Source organism: Apis florea, unplaced genomic scaffold (assembly GCF_048593485.1).
Source record: "Apis florea isolate Af1SG1 unplaced genomic scaffold, ASM4859348v1 contig_1615_pilon, whole genome shotgun sequence".
In the NCBI taxonomy this organism is placed as follows: domain Eukaryota; kingdom Metazoa; phylum Arthropoda; class Insecta; order Hymenoptera; family Apidae; genus Apis; species Apis florea.
In genome coordinates, this window is record NW_028256416.1 from 787,385 (window position 1) to 808,282 (window position 20,898).

Here is a 20,898-nt window from a genome sequence, read left to right on the forward strand (position 1 = left end):
GGAGAAAATTGGCAGTCGCTTGATGAGATATCGTTTACCTAGGTTAGATTGACGGTGTTACCGTCGATCAACGGCACGAATACGACCACTTCGCACGGGGGCCTTCTGGAAGTGGAAAAAACGTTCAAAAGCGTGGACCAGAGTCAAAAGGAGTACGAGATGGAAAGGCAGCCGTTGCTATCGACCATTCTGAAAAAGAGACCTATCAGGAACACATTGGGAAATAAGGCGTCCAGCTCTGCCGTTCTGGCTGCTGTCAGTGCCGGTTAGCGTTCAGTAATTCTTTCGTTGTATTCTTCGATACAAAGAAAATTGTTGAAAAGTAAAAATTTAATAATTAGGAAAAGATTCGAATTGGAAGTTAAAACTCGTGTGCTTCTCTACAGGAATACTACCGGCAACAATGGCGATGATGATACCGATGATTCTTGGTCGTCGAAAGAGGGATCTAATTTCCGGATCGGATTTCCTCGATCATGATGAAACTATGATTGAAAAACTACTCCCGGAAAACAAAGTACTCGATAATTCGTAGAAACGGAAATTACGAAAGGAAAAATTTAGAAAAAAAAAAAAAAAAAATAGGCACAAGTTTTGAAATATAAAAACGAAATTAGCAAGTTTAAGAAGCTGATGGTGTACAGGACAAATCTGTATAATTTTAAGTATCTATTCTCTTATTTACATACATATCGATCGATACATTCGTTTGACAACGAGTTTAATTGTTATTAACTCTTTCGTCGAAAAACAAATGTGTTCTGCAGATAGGAAAAATAGATTTTTATTACAAGTTTCTTTATATATATTTATATATACATGTCAGGATAATACGTAGACATTTATCTTATTTATTATTTATTTATTTATTTTTATATATATATATATATATGTGTGTGTGTATTTATATTTTACAATTTTCGATGCTCGTCTGAATACTCAATAAAAGGCATAAATACCGATACGAATGATACGATCGAAGAACAAAAGAATCGCTCGAAAAAATAAAGGAATAGAATTTTTCGCTGCTGAGTTTTTCAAAACCTTTCTCTTTTCCCATCTTTCCAACTCGAAATTTTCTGGTTTTCGAAAAAAACGATCGTAGAATGCATCTTTTCAGCACTCCGTGCGAGAAATTCTATTTATTATTAAAGCTTCTTATTCCTGTCCAGTTTCTTCGTCCAATCGCGATGATTTAACTTCGAACAAATAGCTTGCATATGTTAAAATTCTAAACTCTATAAAAATTACGTAAGAATATTTATAAGTTTAAAGAAAAAAAAAAGAAAAAACGTAGAGAAAATCTAGATCTTCATCGTTGTTATAGCGCTAACAGAAGATGAGTTGTCTGGAGCTAAAATAACTTCATCATTTTCACCAGAAAAAGGGAAATATTCGTTCCTAAGCTTGAAAACAAATGCTATTTTTCTCGGCGAAAATCGTCGTCGGAAGGGAATCGTTCTTTATCGCTTAGAAACAAATATTTCTTTCCTGAAAAAAAAAAAAAAAAAAAGAAAGAAAGGAAGAAAGAGAAAAAAGTGGAAACGGTAAAGAAGAAAGAAAAAAAAGGAAACGACGAAGATATTTCAGGGGGAAGATTCAAGACGCGATTTCCTTTTTTTTTTTCCTTTTTTCTTTCTTCGAAGCAAAGTCCTCGAGGAATACAAGGTGGTACGTGCCGCGAGCTTAGCTGACGCTACGAATCGTCGCTCGACGAGTCCAGCCGTCTCCACCGAGGAGAGGGCTCTCCTCACTCCTCCCCGTTGATCCTCTTCTGCACGTGGCCGAGATATCTGGCGAAACCCTCGCTCGCGTGTTTAAGAAGCGTGAGACCGAGCCGGAACTTGATCTCGGCGATCTTCTTCACGAAATTGAAGAGATTGAAACCGTTCTGCTCGGCTGGCTTCTTCGTGGTCGGATCGATCGTGACGCTCTCGACGGTGCTCTGCCTTTCGCTCGTACCTGCCTTCGCCTCCCCCTCGGAATCGAAATTTTCCAACGAAGAGGAGGAGGAGGAGGAGGAGGACGAGGAGGAGAAGGATTCGATCCTCGTCGAAGAAACGACGGTGCTCGAGTCGCGTTTCTCGAGATCCTCCTCCATCACCCCCTCCTCCCCCCCCTTCTTCTTCTTCTTCTCCCTCCTCTCCTCCTCGTAATCCCCCTCCGCGGGCAGGGCAGAGTCGATGATGTCGAGGATCTCGTTGCTCAACTCCTCCTCCCTCCTCCCCTCCTCCAGCTCCCGTTTCGAGGGAATTATTTGAATCACGGAATCGTCGTCCCTTTTATCCCTTCCAGACCTCGCGGACCTCCTGATCCTTAGGGATCTGGGCCCGTGCTCCACAGCGACCGCGGTTGGGGTTATCTCCACCTCCTCGTAGCCCTCGTCGACGGGCCTCGCCGTCTGCACCTGGCCGTAACTTTGCGGGAAGTTGAAATTCTCGTACCTCGTCTGGCCCCCGCTGCTCTCCGTCCCCTCCCCCGCCCCCTCCCCCCCGTAACCAATTTTCCCCAATTTTCCAACGTTGGACGTGGACGGTACCCTCTCCTCGTAAGGCTTGGGATACTCGTTGGGAACGCTTCCTACGACGAACTGCCGATTCACCGACCCGGATCCGACCACGTACTCGCGGTGCCTCGTCCCCTCGTTGTAGTTGGGGGTGGTGGAGGGGTCCGGGTAATAAGGATAATCCGGGTACTTGTGCTTCGTGTTCTCAGGTGAGCGGTAGACGGGCGAGGAGGGGGAGGAGTAACGTTGATGATAATCGTTCCTCTTGGCGGCGTGGTGGGGGTCGAAGGCCCCGGCGTCGTAACGCTGATAGGCGTAGTAATTGTTGTCGTCGTACGCTTGGTGGCCCTTGGCCACCTCGTCCGTGGTCATCCCTTGGAGAACCTTGGACAACACCTCCTCCTCGCTCTGCCCGTAATTGCCCCCGTACTCCTCGAAATTGTACTTGTACTTCGGCTCGACCTCGTAGTTCCTCCTCGTCACGGTGCCCCCGAACGGGTAGAGGAAGTAGGAGGCGAGGCCGAGGCCGAGGCCCACCAGAGACATCACACCGAAGCTGGGCATCACCTCCCGGCTGAGAAAGTTGTATATCTGGCTGCTGATCCCAGCTGTCGCTGGCGGCGCTGGCTTCTTCTTCGTCTTCTGCCCCACCTTCGTCTCGGGCGCTATCTTCGACTCCTGTTCTATTCCGTTCTCCTCGGGAATCGAGGAGGTCGCGAGCTCTGCCTCCTCGGTTGCGGCTGGTGTCGACGAGCTTGGAACCACGCTCGTGGTCGTACTCGTGGAAGTGATCGGTTTCCTCCTTCTGTTCTTGTTCTTCTTTCTCTTCGGCCTCTTGGTGGTGGTGGTGGTGGTGGTGGTCGAGGAAGAAGAGGAAGAAGTGGTAGTGGTGGACGGTGTCGAGGAGGAGGACGGTTGGTCCACGTTGATCTTGGTCAGTTCAGGATTGAAATCGAACTTCATCAGATCTATCTTGGTGTCGTGCGCCAAACCCTCCTCCTTCTCCACCTTCTCGATCTTCAACACGGGGGCGTTCACCTTGATCGGCTCTATCTCGATCTTCGTCTCGTCCACGGGTTTCCTCAGCTGCACCTTCAACACGTTGTTCACCTTCGTGCCGACTGCCGGTCTCAGCTTCGATGCCTCCGGGTTGTCGTCGAGAGAAGTCGTCGGTTTCGAGGTCGTCGAAGCGACCATGTCCTCGCCACTCGAAGTCGAAGTCTTCTGAGTAACGGTGGTGGTGGTCTTTTGATTGTCCATCAGGATCGACGCTTTGATCTTGGTGACGAACATAGGCTTCTCGGTGCTCTTCGGGACGGTGATCATCTGGACGGGTCTGAACGTCACCTTCTCTATCTTACCGACCGAGACCGTCTCGTTTTTACCGATATCAGGTTTCACGGTGATCCGATTCCTGCTCGGATGCTTCGGCCTGTTCTGCTGATTGTTGGACGGCCTGGCCGGCTTCGAGATCGGAGGCTTGGAAGCCAGCACCGTGGTCTTCGTGCTGGTTATCTTCGGTTTAGGGGTCGTCCTCTGAACCTTTCTCGTAGCGTTGACCTCCGAGTAGCGATCGGTAGCCACCTGGCCGATCTTCGAAGCATTCTCTCCTTCCACTTTCGACTCGATCGCGCTGGTGGTCGGAAGCGATTTCCTCGTTGTGGATTCTTCCACCACGGTGGGCATCACGGTCACCTTCTCCGTGGCTCTTTCGGTGGCGTCCACGAACGTGGTAGTCGGTTTCTGGGTGATCCTCGCCTCCTCGATTTCGGCGGTCGGTTGCTTCGTCTTCTTCTCGATCGTTTTCACGGTGGTCGAGGGCGGGTTGAGGAGGATCCACGTGGATATGCCGCCCGTGGTCGTCGGGTGGTTCTTGTACGCCGTGATCAGGCGCGTCGAGCTCATCTCCTTCTCGAGCTCCTCCTCGGTTATGGCCATGGCTTGGCCAGGATGGCTGGTCTCGAAGTAGCTGAACTTGGAGTTGACCGGTCTGCCGCCGAATCCGATCGGGGGCCGATCGTTGCCCGACTCTTTGCTCGCCGCGGCCTCGCTCGTCGATTTTTCCATCATCGCTGCCTTCTTGATCGCGTTGTCGAGGATCTTGGCCGGCTGTTGTTCACCGCCGCCATTGGTCACGTTCAACAATTGGGTGGCAACCGTTCTCAACGACTGATCGATGTGCTGCAGATCTTTTATGTGGCGTTGCGTGTCGTTCGATCGGACACTGAAACGAAATTGCTCGGTTAAGTCGATCGAGTTGATGCGAGATGAGAGAGAAAGAGAGAAAAGAATGATTTCAAAGCGGAGGGATCCATGTTTCCTTACCTTTGCGTGAGCTCATGTGTTCTGCAAAACTTTTTGGAAAAAGTTATTTCGTTATAATTAACTCTTAATTTAACTTTGTAACATCAACTTCTTCCAGCTCTTGGAACGGGTTTTCGATCGTTTTGGATATTATCTCGGGAAAATTTTGGAACACCGATGCGTCAGGGATAATAAGAAAGACGTTCTGTCTCGTTAATGAGAACACGTGAAAGAAAACGTGGTTAAGAAAAAGAAAAAAAAAATGCAAATTTGTTCGTTTGTTCGCATATTGGTTTATTTCAGGTTACATTTCACTGGCACAAGTACTAGCAGCAATGCCCTAAGAAATTCTCTGTGAAAAAGTGATTCGAACAAAAGTGGTGGTCGTGTTACATCTGTAATACTGTTCTGCGTTTCAACGAAATAAAAATACTTTCTCGTACTCACTCGTTAACGCGTTAGATTTAAAGCTATCGTTGGCGAGGTTATTTGCCCGAAGTCTAAACAAACGTTATTCTAACACCCGTTTCCCCTTAATAAATAATCGATGAACGATATATATATAAAATAAAATTTACGAATTAATTATTTAAAGCTTTTTAAAAAGAAGAATTAAAGCAACGATATTTTCATCCAACATCTCGAAAGATCTCGGCGAAAAAAGAGGAGAGAGAGAGAGAGAGAAAGATCTTCGTTTTCATCTCTTCCTCTTCTTCCTCTTGCTCTTCCATTCGTTCATCCTTCCGTACCTCTCCATAGACTGTCTAACCACCTCCTCGAAACCGGATAACCAATAACCGTTCTGGCTCGCGTTATCGTTGGCCCTGGCGAAACCGAAGGAGCTAGGGAACAGCCAAGGATAGAGAAACGTGACTACGCCGAGGATTCCAGCCGCGAGGGCGGTGAAGGGAGCAGCCGCCAAGCTGAAGAAGCCGTAATGCAATGGATTGAAGGCGAGATAGGCGAAGGCCGAGGCTATGGAATCCATGATACCGGTTGGGGACAAATCGTAATCCTCGTCCTCCTCCTCGTCCTCGATTGGACGAGCCGTGGCGGAAGAGGGCAGACCGCCGACTGGGGAAAGTAAGGAGGATCCCGTGGAAGAGTCCGAGTTGGCAAGTGGCGCCACGGCCGGACGAACGAGAGAATCGACGGGCGAAGGATCGTTCGCTTGGCCAACGTCAGTGCCAACTATTGTTGCAGAATCTGAACCGGTTTGAGAAGCTTGATCCGAATTCGTGATGCTGATCTGAGTGTCCTGCACCACTTCGAAATTGGAAACGTCGTTCTGCTGAGAGAGGATCTGGTCGGTCTCCTCTGGATCGTTTTGGGGAGTGGGGGGTCGGTAAGTAGGAACGGGTCGATAATAATCGTCGACAAGAGATCCTGTCCCGCTGACACCGTATTTATCCACCTGATCGTGATAATTCTGATAATATTCGGAATTGATCCGGTGGTCGGTGGTCGAAGGAGAAGGGGTGGATGACTTGTACACGTTCGAGTTGAACACGTGAGAATTGATGACGATGTTCAGATCCGTGCAACCCTCTTTGCTCTGTATCGTATTGTTGATCCTCGTGTACGAGTTTATTAGTATCGTGGGACAATTCTGGTCGTAAGTTACCATCGGAGTTTGAGGTTTCTGATTGGATAACGGATTCTTGCTCTCCTCGTAAGAAGTGAAGCCTATGTGAACCCTGTTTGGACCTCCTGGTTTGGAGGTGGTCGAAGAAGGATACGATTGTGAAAGAACAGTCGAGGGAGAAAGAGAAGCGAAAGTGTTGGAGGAGGAGATGGGTTGGACATGTCCCGGAGGTATTCTCGACGGGTCTAGATTTACGAAATGAAGCACGGTGTTCTGGGACACGTGGGTTTGAGGATTGCGAACGAGAGAATTTTCGCTCTTGTTTCTCGGCGGATCGTTTTCTACGCGATTCGGAACGTTTTCCGTGGCGTGGCTCGGACGATGAAGAGGATAAATGAAACCCGGTCTCGGAATTTGCGGTTTGTTCGGGTTGGAAGGCTCGTTCGGCTCCAAATTTTGGTATACGGAATCGAAAGTGACGCTGACAGGATTATCGATTTGGTCGGCCTCCACCACGTGGCTACCATTCGTCACGAAGGCAGGGATCTTCAACCAATGGACTATTTCTTGGAGATTGGAGATCGGCCTCTGTGAAACAGGGTCAGCGTGATGATCGAAAGTGGAATTTCTCGATGGATTGTGCGCGATCTCAAGTTTGATCGGGTCAGTTTGTTCCATGGAGGAGGTGTACTTATCGTAATTGTGGAAATCCTCGGCGTTCTGAACGCCTGTGTTGGGCCAATTCTTCAAGCTCGAATCGAAGGAAGAATTATTCTTGTGGACGATCTTATTCTGATTATTCTTCTTCTTCGAGTTTGATGGAAGATGAGGCGAGGATGGGCGACGAATTTTCGTCCTGTTGGACGTTCGTTTCGAGGTCCAGTGACGATCGACGGAATGATGGGCGTGAGGGGGGGGAATGGAGGATGGAACGGGGTTCTCAACGATGTTCTCATTCTCGTTGAAAGATAATTTGGAAACACCTCGAGCCAACAGCGAGTCGGTGATCTTTTTGATGGCGGCCACGTGATCGAACCGAGTCGTCGTCGACTCGACCTTGGCCAACAGAATGGGCGAGAACGCTTCCTTCCGATCCGAGAATCCCGAATATTGGCCCAAGGTCGCGCCATCATCCAATCGTGAATTATTCATCGGAATTCGGTGCGTCCTTCTCGCGAGGGAATTCCTCCTCGGATGCGAAATTCTCGAATTCAGAGGCGGGACGCGTTTGTAGATTGAATTTAATTTCTGGCCCGATCTTGTTCGAGTATCGTTCGACGATGGGAATACAAAATGGGGAAATCTGGTCAAATTATCGTTTAACCTCGTGATCGATCGCTCGTGAAGATTAATCCTCGAGTTTTGCGATCGAAATTTCGACGAGTTTCGAACGTTACTCGAGTCGACGAGTCGTTGCTCGTTGTTCCTTAATTTCGCCCCCACCCTTTTTCCCGCGTCGACGAAACGATCGATATTGTCGCGGTAATGGTTAATAGTACTAGTTCCGGAATTCCACGTATACCTGCTATCTTCTCGAACGCCGGACGTTCTCCATTCCTCGAGGTTCGCCTTCGACGGACGAGCTTGAATCGAACTTTCTGAAATTTGAAGAAGAAAAAATCAATAAGATTCAAAAGAAATAAGATATGCGTCGAAGAAAATACGTATTGTTCACTGGTGGAAACAGAGATGGAGATTCATTAACCCATCGAAAAAGTAACTGGTTAAAAATTTGGATTTAAATTGATCCGCTCTTCGTATAACCTCGACTTCGTTCATTACAATTATTGTTATTACGTTTCGAACGATAAATTATCGAACTTAATTTTATTCGTAACTTTAACTATTAAATTTTCTCCATCATTGTGTTGTATTCAAATCTCGAGATACATACGATCCAAAATTATTCTAACGTGTCGATAATATATAAATTTTTCATAATGTATATTATAATACGATGGTTTAATTTATTATAAATTTCGTATTCGAGTAAAGCATACTATAGATAGTTTCGAAAATATTTCAGTTTTAAATGAAAATAATATTTACGATTTTGAATATCCAATGTCAAGACTACTTTTCACAGTACATCGTCCGTGTATTCGACTATCCTATTCTTTCCTAATAAAGATCGTTATATTTCTTATATAGCTGATCGCAACACGCTTAATTAACCAGAAAAATGAGATACCATGGAAGGACGGAAAAAGAGGGAAGTTTACGAAATGAAATTTTGCAACGAACAAGAAGGAATCGACGGAGGATCGTTCGTTCAGAAAATTTTTATCGTTTCCTGGCGCAATCCAGAGTTGTTAGGCTCGCGTAATCACGTGTTCCACGAACACGAAACCCTCGCGATTGACGTGACGAAACATCGACCGGCAAATAATTGGAGGAAAAATTGGCCAATTCGATCGGCCACAAAAGTGTGGAAACAACCGTTCGAACGTAATAAAATTCTGTTTCCAAAAGAAAGAAGGCGGATTCCAAAGGTGGAGTTGAGAAAAGTTTCTGAAAGGAGGAAGAGATCGATCTAAACTTGAAAGGAATCGGAATTCGCGTCAATGGAAAAATCAGAGGCGAATAAGACTGCGTGCGATTTCGATCGATTAATGTGATTTACAACCGAATAAATACACGGTGGTTCCCTGACCATCGTTTTATCCCCATCCGGGAAGGATCCGCCTTTTCCTTTCCATTTTTCCCCGATAAAATATTCCAAGTTTTATCGAGCAAATCGAGCAAATCGGCGAGGAAACCTCGATTCTTACCGGTTCCCTGGGGCCTGGCCTCGCTCGATCCTGACACCAGCAGAACCACCACGATCTTCAACAGCTTCATCCGCATTTTTGCACTGAAAAAAAAAAGAAAAGAAAGAAAATCAAAACCTCGTCCAAATCTATACGTTTTCAAGGATATTCGTTTCACGCGAAGAATAATCGATATGCACGATACACCCTCCTCGTCATCGATGTATTCTTTCTCAAAGAATCACGAATTTTATAGCGATTTTATAGCAGCAGGAAGCGGTTTTAACGATCCGACGTGTTTGGAGGTTGGCCGAAAACGAAGGCGCGATAAATCGAGTGACGCAACGGCGAGCGAATGGCGCGATATTTTTCGAGAGAATGCTCGATTTGCCTGCGAAGGTCTCGATCGAGGTGATCGTTCGTATTCGATGGTTGGATCGTTCGTGGCGATGCATGAAAACGAGCAGCTTATGCGTTCTCGACCGAGCATGCTTTCGTTCCGTGTATTCTTTTTATCCTTTCTATTATTTTTCTCCTCCCTTCGAAAGCAAGGAAACACATATATATCCTTGGACACATATGCATCCTATTGGAATTCTTTTTAACCTTAAAAAGAGAAGGAAAAATCTATCGAAAAGAAAAAACGAGACACCAAGAAATATCGTAAGGATCGTAAATTTTCTTTTTCCTTTCTTCCTTTTCCTTGCTTTATCGTTCTTTTTCACGTGGATATTCGTACGTATAACGGTACACACGAGTGCGCCTATCTGTGGAAGCTTTGATTTGCATGAGAGGTGAATCGGGCATCGATGTCACGAGTCGTATTGTAAATCAGTCAGCGGAGGATATCGTTGCTCTCTTCGATTACGGCCGCGTGTGTACACGCGTACCGTTACGTCGAAATACTTTTCCCAACGTTCCATCGTCACGCTATTTTCCTTCCTTCCTTCCTTCCTTCCTCTGGCTTCGAATTTTCATCATCTCGCTGTCTTATCATTCAATTAGAATTGATTTGATCCGTCGCGAGGATTTATTGTAATCGGTGCAAAATAAGAAGAAGAAGACAGAGCACGGGAAATTTGGAAATTTCTCTCCCTGTCAAATTCGATTCAACCAGCGTGAAAGCTATTATTAGAGAGAGACAAATTTGTTCTAACTCCTTATCGATAAACATAATATAAACACCCTTTCTTACCTTCTGAGTCTCAAAGTCCTGCTGGAAGCCGCATTTAATCACCAAACCAACGATCAACGAGCAAGAAAGAAAGAAGAAGAAAGAAGAGAAAAAAGAAAACGAACACAACTAACTCTAACTAAAAAAAAAAAGAGAAAAAAAAACACTTTCTGTTCTTCTCGAATCGAAATAATGGGATGAAAAATGGGGGGAAAAGACGCGCGAGAGAGAAAGAGAGAGAGAGAGAAAGGGAGAGAGAGAGAGAGTGCGTGCGCGTGCGCGTGTCCAGTGTCGTCCAGGAAGACGATGCGTTTCGACAATGGTGCACGGCTGACTGAATCCCACTGGCTCGAAGAGAGGCGAACAAGTGGGCCCGCGTGCACGCAGGTGATCGAAGCAAGGTGGTGGAGAGGCGCCTCGTGCACGAGTCATCGGGAACCCGTTACTCCGCGTTGCTTACGAACGAGATCCGCTCGGGTTGAATAACCTTCACCGCTGCGTGTATGCTAAAAGCGTGCTCGTGACTACCTTGGCCGATCACCTCGGGAACTGGGTGAATCTGCATCTCTGATTCGCCCACTACGCGCACGCGCCGTGCGATTCCACATGGCGTGGATGACGTAACGACGGGCCAAGGCGAAAAAGAAAAAAATAAAATCCTCCGCCGAAAAGTGTGATCGGTGAAATTCCTTTGTCCGTGATCGACGGCACGTGATTCGATGCACGAGGACAAAGTGAGTTTTGGAAATAAGTGGAAGGGAATGAGAATACGTTCTACAGGATGATAAAAGTGTAGTGAGAAATCACGAGATGTTCTGTAATTAGGTTTATATTTTACGGTGAAATATAGTAAGGAAAATGTTTTCTTCTTTCTTCTTCTTGTTTCGAGGGAAGAAGGGGGAAATCTGGAAGAAGGAAATCGATAGGGGATAATTTCGTTATAACGAGAATAGATTGCCAAAGTGCTATAAAACCGGTGGGATCGAGCAGGAAGTACAGGTGAAAAATTTCTGGAACGAGATCTCCATGAATAAAATATTCGTGGGTTCGACGAACGAATTCGATCTGAAATTTTCACCGTTGAATTAAGATAAAACGAACTTTTTGTTATTCCGTTCGTATAACTTTCAATTTATCTCGCGCGTTGCTCGATAATCGGCGATGAAAGTTCATTTTTCAGGGGAAAGGATACGAAATGAAAGTGTTCGTTTGTAAGAAAAAAAAAATTTGTACGCAGAGAAGAGAATCCAATATCGAATTCTTACGTTGTGAGAAATTTTTGAAGAAAGGTCGAGGAAAAAGAGAGTGTAAGTGTTTGGAGCGTCTCAAGGTCAAAAAAAATGAAGATCACTCGAAGGTCAGGGTCGCTCAAAGATCGGTGTGCAGAGTCAAGATTATTTTCAAGGTGAGAACTCGCCACATCATTGGCAACAATGCTCTTCCAAATATCGTGTTGTTTATTTTTTAAAAATCGAATTTTTTTTTCGACGAATTTTCAAATTCTTTAATTCGAAGAATGACAGTTTAAAGAATACCTAATAATATTTTGTTAGAAACGGAATATTCAATTGCTCGTTATCGTGAAACAGGTTCTTTAGAGAGAATGATGGATGGTACAACATTTTTGACATTGTTTTTAGAATTCGGTTAACGGTTCGTTTCCTAATTCTACTTTTAGCTTTTCTTACGAAAAAACTTTAATAACGAAAATCTGCTTTCTCGAGATTCATTATATAATGTTCTTATCGTTATATACTCACATTTTTAAATTTGAAAAATTTCGAGTACGAATAAAACACGTTTGAAGCATAACGATTTAAATTTCAATTCGTTCTGGAACAACGAGAGTTTTAAACGAATTTGATGGTATCCGAGAAAAGGAATGTATTTTTCCTTGGAAAAAGAAAAAAAAAAAGGAAAAAAAAAGAAGAAAGAAAGATTAATCGATTAGTTACACGCGGATAACAGTAGTTTTACGATTCCACGACATTCCACGATCCCCAAGAAACCGATTCAAACGTTTTCTCGGAAAATAGAAAAAAGACGAGATTCGATTATTTCGAAGTTGAAAGGAACTCGAAACTCGACGACGAAACTTTCGAATAAATTTTCAACGCGATTAACCCCGCTCTATCTCCCTCCTTTACCTCTTTCTTATTCCTTCTTACAATAATTACAGCCACGCGCGATGCATCTCTTGGCCCAGAAAACGAGAGAAAAACGAATCACGATACGCATACCGACGCGCTTTTGTGATCCTGGCAACCGAACCGGTTCCAAGGGAGGTGAGGAACGTGTTCATCGAAGATAAACATGGTCGAACACGTATGTGATCTTTTTTCTTTTTTTTTTTTTTTTTTTTAAACCATCAAACAGATTTAACGCGTTGATCCAAGTTGGTTCGTTAATGGTTCCGAGATATACAAGAAACGCGCAAGAAACGCGACAACAGCTCCACGCGTGGATATATTTCGAACAATTTAAGCATGGATGGAACAACTTATACCTTGTTCATCTTAAGGAAAATTTATGTCGAAGATATATAGCGCGTATATATGTAGGATATATATACGGGTAAGAAGGTATTCGTTGTATAAATAAAGCGGAGAAAACTTGTCCCGGACGACAAACGAGCACGAGTAGAATCGTTGAGGTAAAACGAAGAACGCGTGAACACGAACGACAACATAGTGTGGAGAGGGCGGAGGAAAAAACGTATTTCCTGCACGAGCGCCATCGAGCGGATCGAGAGACGACGCTCGATTACTTCCTTTTACGGCTTAATGTATGGTGAGGGGGGAAGGATGTATTAAAAAATTATCGTGGAAACGAATTGGAGAAGAAGTTGAACTTGTTCGTTCGAGGTAAAAAATTGGGTGGAGAGATCGGGTGAAATTTGTATTCCATTTGTTGTATTATAATTACTTCAATAAACGATCGATTTCTCCTTTCCTCGATTTTGAAATATATTCTCACGGAATAACGATCTCGAATGAACGAAAAAAAAAAAAGAAGTTTATGTTTTCAAAAGGATATCTTTCTTGAAATCAGATGAGAGGAGAATGTAGCATAAAACATCGTCATTACCACGTTTAAAAAATCGACATCTTCTTCGAATGATAAAAAAAAAAAGGATAGGAGATAAGTGTAATTACCATTACCTAACGAGTAGAGCGAGTCGAGAATCTATACGAATTCATCTTTCTCACGAGATAGGAGCTAGTAGAAAAACGTAAATATATATCTTTTCGCTAATCAATTTTAACTCGTCCCGTTCGAACAAAAAGTAACATTTCACGAAACCCGTTTTCAACGTGCACATTTTATTTCCCTTTTTAACTACTATTTTTAAACGTTTGATCGAAAAACAAGTTGCTCGAATAATCTTTTGACACATATCTCTTTTATAAAGAGATGGAAGTCGTATTCAGGCCATGAAGATGGGCTTTGAAGATGCGACGAGAGTTTTGATTGGCGAACGACGCGAGAAACACGGATAGGCGAAGGGTGAAGGAAAAGAAGATTCTCAGGAACCACCTCCCGGAAGGTGTGCACGCGATATAATAAGAGAACGTGGTCACACCGACCCAGAATCATAGTAGGCAGCTCGATGTGGGACATAGCGGCACTTCTTACGGCCATAGATACCTTTCCCATCTGTTGGCAAACGACACAAAGCTTGTCGACCTCGCTTCGTTTCGACGCGTGCCCCTTTGAGCATCGCGATCGAGGGAAGAAAGAAAGAAGCAAAGAAAGAAAGAAATGGAAGGAATAATTAATGCCGGGGAGAACAATCGCGATAACAGGTTATGTATCAACAACCTTGAAATTATGATCGTGAAAAAAGTTCAAGCACTGTGAACAACGGCCTTCTTTATGATGCATATCTTTCCAAGAAGACGAATATTTGATATTGGAAACCTATATATTCTTTCTCTTTGACTGAACGATTGGTCAATTCGGAATAGTTGAAGTTACGAATAAAGTTACTTCGATGATTTATCGTTCGAAACGTAATAACGCAATAACTGGAAATAATTGTAACGGCAAACGATTGAGGTTATACGAAAAGCGGATCAACTATGATGATCAAAGTAACTTTATTCGAAATTTTTGACCAGTTATTTTTTCCAACTCTGGTCGGATACACACTAGATAATAACTAGAAAATCACTAATCATCGACAGATGTGTAGGCGTCACGTCGCGTTGATGAAACGTTCGAGATAGAAAAACACGAGGAAATGTATTCTTCTCTCTTCCAACGTACAAAAAGTTATTAAGTATCAACAGGTTGGAAGAATAAACTATTCGCGAGATGCTCGATTATTAAAAACGAATTAAAATTTTCCTCGTGTCCTCGGCCCGTAACAATTCTCCGCGAGTTGCGTCACCGACTCGTAATAAATAATTAAGAGCAACGTTCGTGGACGGTTGAACGGGAGTGCTTCCGCAACGGTGCACCGTTACCGATCGAAAACATTTTTTTAACGAGAGCACGGTCGATATCCACCACTCGATCTCGATAAATAGTTTTGGTTTGCATGTCGAGCTGCGTTCTCGTTCTCCATCTCGCGGAAATTGAGGAAACGGAGACGGCCGTCCTCAAGAGAAGAGAAATGGATAATGAAAGAATGCACGCGTTAATTAATTAAAATGTTTTGAGCTCGTGGTAGAGGAAGCCTCGAGCTGCGAAAATTCTCGTTCGACCAGATAAACGGGATATACGCATCCGGAATCACGCATATCTTATTCCTTTTCTCCCTTTACTCTTTTATCAATTAGATACGCTATACGGATGTAAATTACGATAAATTTATATGAAAATGCGATAAGCGTGGTTGAACATGAACGAACGGATGAAAATCGAACGAGGTAACGTTATCTGTTATTATATACACGAGATATAATATTAATTCGTTATTTTAATATTTTTTATTTATCGCACAGGGTGTTAAGATTAAGAAAAACTGGAAAAACCGGCCGTTTATAAGGATGCGAACCCGGACGGGGTCGTCGGTCGTGAAGAGAACGAAAGTTTTCAAGGAAACGGGAGGGAACGATAACCTCGAAGAAAGAAAAAGTAAACTCTGAATTTCTTGGAACTGCTACTAATTGCTCCGCTCTCGTGATAATTGACGAACACGCGAAAAGTGAAGATACGCGTGCTCTCGCCTCATTTTTCTCCGCCAGTTTATCCGCGCGAAAGGAATCTCATTTTTATCGACCGAGTATTACGTGAAATATAGGTTAAGTCGATTAAGAAGAAGAAGAAGAAGAAAAAAAAAAAGAAAAGGAAGAAAGAAAAATCGATAACTTTAATAATCGATGAGCGGAAAGTAGTGGGTAACCGGTGTTACGAAAACGGTGTCGGTCGAACGAGTAAATTGTTACATCAAGAGGAAGCATTTTATTTGCCGCTCGCGAAAGTGTGCGCGTTAATTATACCATCGTTAATTACACGGCGTGTAAAGGAAAAAAAAAAAAAAATAGAAAATGTTTGTAAACAACGCCAACAACGTGGCATCATTCATTCGACGATTTCCTTCATGAAATTCTGATTACCCTCGCCATAATGCTCACCACGCATTGTATTCCACTCGCTTATAAAATCAAATCTATCGCGAATTTTCGTTATTAAGTATCGTCCCTCAACTCCGTTAAATGTCATTCTCTTTTCAAAGCATCTCATTGTGCATCGATTGTTTGAAAGAAAGTTCCTTTAATCCCCTTCAAAATATAAAAATCCAACGAAACGGGATTACTTCCAGGATACTTACCTACTTTGGAGTAGGATTCTCTTCTGAATAGGGTTTGGAGGAGCGTCGGCTCGTTTCGTTTCTTTAGATTGGATCGTTCGCTTCGACAATGCTGGCACTGGCATCGTCTCGATCGACAAGTTTACGAGTGGCTTCCGTTTCTGAAACGTGACATCGATTCACGATTAAGGTATACACGATTGGTCGCGGATCAATTTATTTGAAACGCGCGTGAAACGATCGAATTTAATCCTACTCGTCGAATCCACGCTATTTGAAGAAAGTACAGGGAAAGATTTATGTTATGTACGTATCGAGACGTGATTTTTTTTTATATTTTGTTTTACGAAAAAAAAAAAAAAAAAATTAACGATTCCACGTTTGCTTCGAGACTCGAATTGGCTTTCCTTTTCCATCGATAAGATTCGTTAGACTTTCTGCTCGATAATTCATCGATTTATGCGCGTAATAAAATTAAGCGGCTTGTCTATCTATGTATTCTATCGCCATTAATTTTTGACGCAACTTTGACGCAACTAATAAATAAATTTTCAAATGTTCATCGAATCCTTACTCACCTTCTTTCAAAGTTTCTTCTTCTTCGTTTTAAAGAAATATCGTACGACTTAATCGTTGCTTTTCGTTTCCTTTTACCAAAAAATTGAGCGATGAAATCTTCAACTTCTTCTTTCCAAGATCCTCTTCGAAATTTCTTCTTTCAAGGATGCTCGTTTAAAAAAAGAAAAAAAAAATCCTCCACATCGAGTTCAAAAACACGCCTCAACTTTCTACAATCTTCTTCATCTCATAACGCAGAAGTCTCCTCCCCAAGTGCTCTGCTAATTCCGTTTCATCTCTAAACGGATATGCAACTTCCTCAAAAGATCTTAACGATTTCACGGTTCATAAGCCTCGAAACGATTCGCCACCCTTTTTGCACCTCGAGTCGTTGCTTTCTCCGCTCTTCGAATCGTTGCCTTTTTCCCTCGATCGCTTCTTCTATCCACGATTCATTCAATCGTCGATTCGACTTTTTCCTGAGTTTGGAAGAATTAAGAAAAAAAAATCGCTTGAAATCAATCACCTTCCCAATTACATTCCTCCTTTTTCGAGAAGAATCGAAATGTCTCGGATGGAAGAAAGTTTATCTGTTATTTGTACGTGTAAAAATGGTAACGTTAGCTTTGCTCCGTTTCTTCGTCTCTTAATAAATCCTGTGCGTGCGTGTTGTGCATCGATCCGCCCGAGGATCATCGTGATCTTGCAGCGGAGAACTCGTTTTTAGATGGACAAAACGCTAATCGACGAAAGGAAATAAATAAATATCCGTCTCGTGTCATTGCGTGTTTGTTGCATGTTGGACGCGTTCGTGCTCCAGTAAAATCGCAGGAAATGTTCAATTTGAGAAAAGGCCGAGAAAGAGATACATTCCCTGACCAGAACAGAACACTTCTTTTTCCACCGTCCACTGCTCCTCCATTTGCTTTCCTCGAGAAAAAGTTCAAACGTCCTCCTCCTTCTTCTTTAATAGCAATTCTTCCGTTAATTGTCTCGACAATTAGAGTGAAAATAATGAACGCCCGGGTTGCTTTAATACCGTGATCCCTCCGCTCACCTGATCGGAGACAGAATAACAGCGAATCTATTAGAGACGGCCTTCCTTCATTAGTTTCTCTCAGCAATCAATGTTCTTTTACGAGTTAGGTTTCTCTCACCTGTTCGGTCAGACGCGTTCAACACGATTTTATCGCGCTAAAAACTATTCTCCGTTCCATTGTCCAATTTACCAAACAATTATGCTTATTATATCTTACAATTTCTTCTCGATTCCAACTTAAGATCCTCGCTCTTTTCCCCTTATATTCAAAACGATGCAATCGCGGTAACTTCGATCGACATCATCTCGTCTTCTTCTTCTTAGAAAAATTTCTTCCTTGTTCCTCTATCAAACATCTTCAGAATTTTCAAACTTTTATTCTCCTTCCCTTTGTTAATTAATTAATTCCTCCTCCTCCTCTTCTTCAACTTGTTCCTTTCCTCCAAATTCCACCACCCTCCACCAACCCCTTTCTCTCTCGCTCACCTACGCTCCACCAATCTCTGGCCGCGATAGACGAGTGTCGAAATTGCACTGAGGCTGGATGGTGTTCTACCGCCCCCGATGTAGCTTCTCCTTTCCGCGCTTACAGCTCGAGCCATTTAATAGTGGGGACTCCCTTCTTTCGCTGGAACAACCTCCTCGTGTCCTTGCCTCGTGCGCGCCTCCATCCCAGATATCCTCGTCGATCCTAATCTCTCTTCCTCTTCCTCCTCTTCCTTCCTTCGTTCTTCCCTTCCTCGTTCGTTCCCACGATTCTCTCGTTTACACCGGTAACACCGTTCTCGCGGCTTCGAAAGTGGAGATTCGTGTCAATATTCCTTCCATGCTTCGACACTCGCCTCGAACGGATTCGAGATCGCGAATTTAAACGCGTTTCCCTCGCGTTGTACACTTAATCGACTCCTAATTGCGAAACAAAAGTTGGGTAAAAAATCGATCGTCGCTGTTATTCTTTTCACTTGTTTTTAACGTTTGATATATATATATATATACTCTTTGTGTGTAAGTTTATTTCTGATCTGGTTTCGACGCGCGCTCCTTCGGTGATTTCGATGCGCGCATCGAAGGAGACGATAACGTGAACTCCTTCCATTTTGCGAAAGAGAGAAATATCGTGATATGGTAGATGAAGTTATTAATTCAAGGGATCAATTTATGGAGGAAGAAGAAACGATACTTTGGATTTGATCGCTGTTATTTCCCTACAATTTTACGAGTTGCAAATTTCATTTCGGTCAAATCTCACGTAAACGATTCCATTATAAATTGTATTGCGTAATTGAATCGATCGTTATCTCGTTTGTTTACAACCAGCCAACGTGTAATTACGTGTTATGAACAAGTTGCATCCGATATAAGACCATCGGCCGCGAATTAAATTTACTTTACTGTATCGATCATTATATGTATAATTTTATTTAGATAAGATCCGTGCAATTACTTTCGACCACTCGCTCCCGGATAATTATTTTCACTCGTTAATTGCATCCGTGATATGAGAAGATGAAGGATTAAAAAATAATCCACCCGCGTTCCAATCCTCCCTTTTTGCATCTCTTATCCGATATATATGATCGCAAGATCGTTCTTCTTTCACCCTCAATTTTCAATGAAAATTCTTCCGCTCGATCTTATCTTCGCGTCGCTCGTTCGACGAGTCGCATTTTTTTTTTCTTTTTTCTTTTAGAGAGAACGACGGTAAAAATGGAGCTACGTACGCCGTGGCCGTAATTAGGGAAACAATTATTATTACGGTACATTTGCGTACACGTGCGTAGCCCTACATTTCTTCTAAACGCGCTCGTAATGTTGCAACCCGATACGTTTGAATTTTTATATTATACGTCGATGATTCTCTTGGAACGCCTCTATCCTCGATATTGAAGTTTAAACATCGAGAAAGATCGATTCGGTTTTATGAAAATTATCTTCCAAGTACACGTTTCGTGTGTCTAATTTTGATCTACCTAGTCGTCGACTATTTTTATAGATGGCTTTTAATATCCTCGATATTAAAGTTTGAAAAAGAATCGAAAAAGATTTAATTTTGATCGTCGACTATTTTTATAAACGCCTCTTTAAATGTTTGTAACATCTTGGAATTATTATTATTAAAATTTAAAGAGAATCGAGAAAGATGGATCGGATTTCATGAAAAATTATTTTCCAAATACACGTTTTTGTGCGTTTAATTTTGATCTATTCGATCGTCGATTATTTCTATAAACGCCTCTTTAAATGTTTGTAACATCTTGGAATTATTGATATTAAAATTTAAAGAGAATCGAGAAAGATGGATCGGATTTCATGAAAAATTATTTTCCAAATACACGTTTTTGTGCGTTTAATTTTGATCTATTCGATCGTCGACTATTTCTATAGAAAGAGGAGAATTTCGCCCTCGAAATGAGCCAAAAAAATCCTAATTACGCCTACTAGAAGATAGGATACAGCGGTTTAAATACTCCGAAATTTTCAAAATCAAAAATACCCTTCCACTCTTTTGAATATAGTGTCTGAACCGTTTCTCTCCGAAAAACCCGAATGAAATGACTCGAAAGAGGAGAGTTTCGCGCATGAAATGAGCCGAAAATATCCTATATACGCCAATTAGAAGATAAGGTACAGCGTTTTAAAGACTCCGAAATTTTAAAAAATCAAAAATAGATGTCAAAAACATCGAGAAAGATGGATCGAATTTTAAAATTTGAAAATTATTTTCCAAGTACACGTTTCATATTGTTTAATTTTGATCTGTACAGTCGACTATTTCTATAGACACGTCTTGGAATCTTTGTAACATCTTGGAATTATTGATATTAAAATTTAAAGCATCGAGAAAGATGGATCGGATTTTATGAAAAATTATTTTCCAAGTCAACAGTATTTTATGCGTTTGATCTGCTTAGTTTGATCAACTTGCATCGATTTCTATGCACATTTCTCTCGATTTTTAAAATTAAAAGGATCAAAATTCGAAACGTAATTCACAGATATGCGTGAATATCTAGAGAAGATTAATAATCGAAATAACAACGCGATAATTATTGTCCAATTTCCATAATCGTAAATAAAAAAAAAACGATTCCAATTACAGAAAATTTGCTGCTAACTTCTACCTCCGAATGATTATATCGAGCGAATAATTGAAATACTTAAACACGCGAAGAAATAATAATATAGGAATTTTTACCTCCTTTATCCGAGGAAAGTATCTATAA

At 42.5% G+C, this 20,898-nt stretch overlaps 2 protein-coding genes and 1 long non-coding RNA gene across 16 annotated transcripts in view; 2 read left to right on the forward strand and 1 right to left on the reverse strand.

The window, feature by feature from the left end:
- Nucleotides 1-1,024, forward strand: part of LOC100866480 (uncharacterized) — a 37,668-nt gene extending 36,644 nt beyond the window's left edge. For 8 of the 12 annotated variants that reach the window (XR_015291434.1, XR_015291438.1, XR_015291439.1 and 5 more), the window contains 2 exons: nucleotides 43-265; nucleotides 387-1,024. Coding sequence is in view for 6 of the 12 variants with exons in the window: in XM_086905719.1 (XP_086761845.1) it covers nucleotides 43-265; nucleotides 387-535 (372 nt within the window). In the remaining 6 variants the exon portion in view is untranslated. Of the gene's footprint in view, nucleotides 1-42; nucleotides 266-386 lie in introns of those variants that run through there. The other 4 variants (XR_015291437.1, XM_086905749.1, XM_031919935.2 and 1 more) reach the window with 2 other exon arrangements.
- On the reverse strand, nucleotides 763-16,797 carry LOC105736117 (uncharacterized). Of its 3 annotated transcripts, XM_086905679.1 has the most exons (5): nucleotides 16,656-16,797; nucleotides 16,099-16,238; nucleotides 9,167-9,249; nucleotides 7,918-7,993; nucleotides 763-4,730 (listed from the first exon to the last, which is right to left on the reverse strand). In XM_086905679.1, the coding sequence occupies exons 2-5, from the start codon at nucleotides 16,200-16,202 to the stop codon at nucleotides 1,751-1,753; spliced, it is 3,243 nt and encodes a 1,080-aa protein (XP_086761805.1). In that variant the 5' UTR covers nucleotides 16,203-16,238; nucleotides 16,656-16,797; the 3' UTR covers nucleotides 763-1,750. The 3 variants fall into 3 exon arrangements, with proteins under 3 accessions (XP_086761805.1, XP_086761816.1, XP_031775690.2); XM_086905690.1 differs by lacking the exons at nucleotides 16,099-16,238; nucleotides 16,656-16,797 and adding an exon at nucleotides 13,903-13,991; XM_031919830.2 differs by lacking the exons at nucleotides 16,099-16,238; nucleotides 16,656-16,797 and adding an exon at nucleotides 10,341-10,749.
- Nucleotides 14,235-15,828, forward strand: LOC116415344 (uncharacterized). Its single transcript, XR_004225959.2, has 2 exons — nucleotides 14,235-15,193; nucleotides 15,269-15,828. It is a non-coding gene; the product is annotated as an uncharacterized LOC116415344 (long non-coding RNA).
- Nucleotides 16,798-20,898: the final 4,101 nt, after the last annotated feature.

Coding starts and splice junctions, on each gene's coding strand:
- LOC105736117 (XM_086905679.1), bottom strand. CDS start 16,202: ATGCCAGTGCCAGCATTGTCGAAGCGAACGATCCAATCTAAAGAAACG. Junction 9,250..16,098: donor AGAATCCTACTCCAAAGTAG/GTAAGTATCCTG, acceptor TTTTTTTTTCAG/TGCAAAAATGCGGATGAAGC. Junction 4,731..7,917: donor GGCGTTCGAGAAGATAGCAG/GTATACGTGGAA, acceptor ATTTCGTTTCAG/TGTCCGATCGAACGACACGC.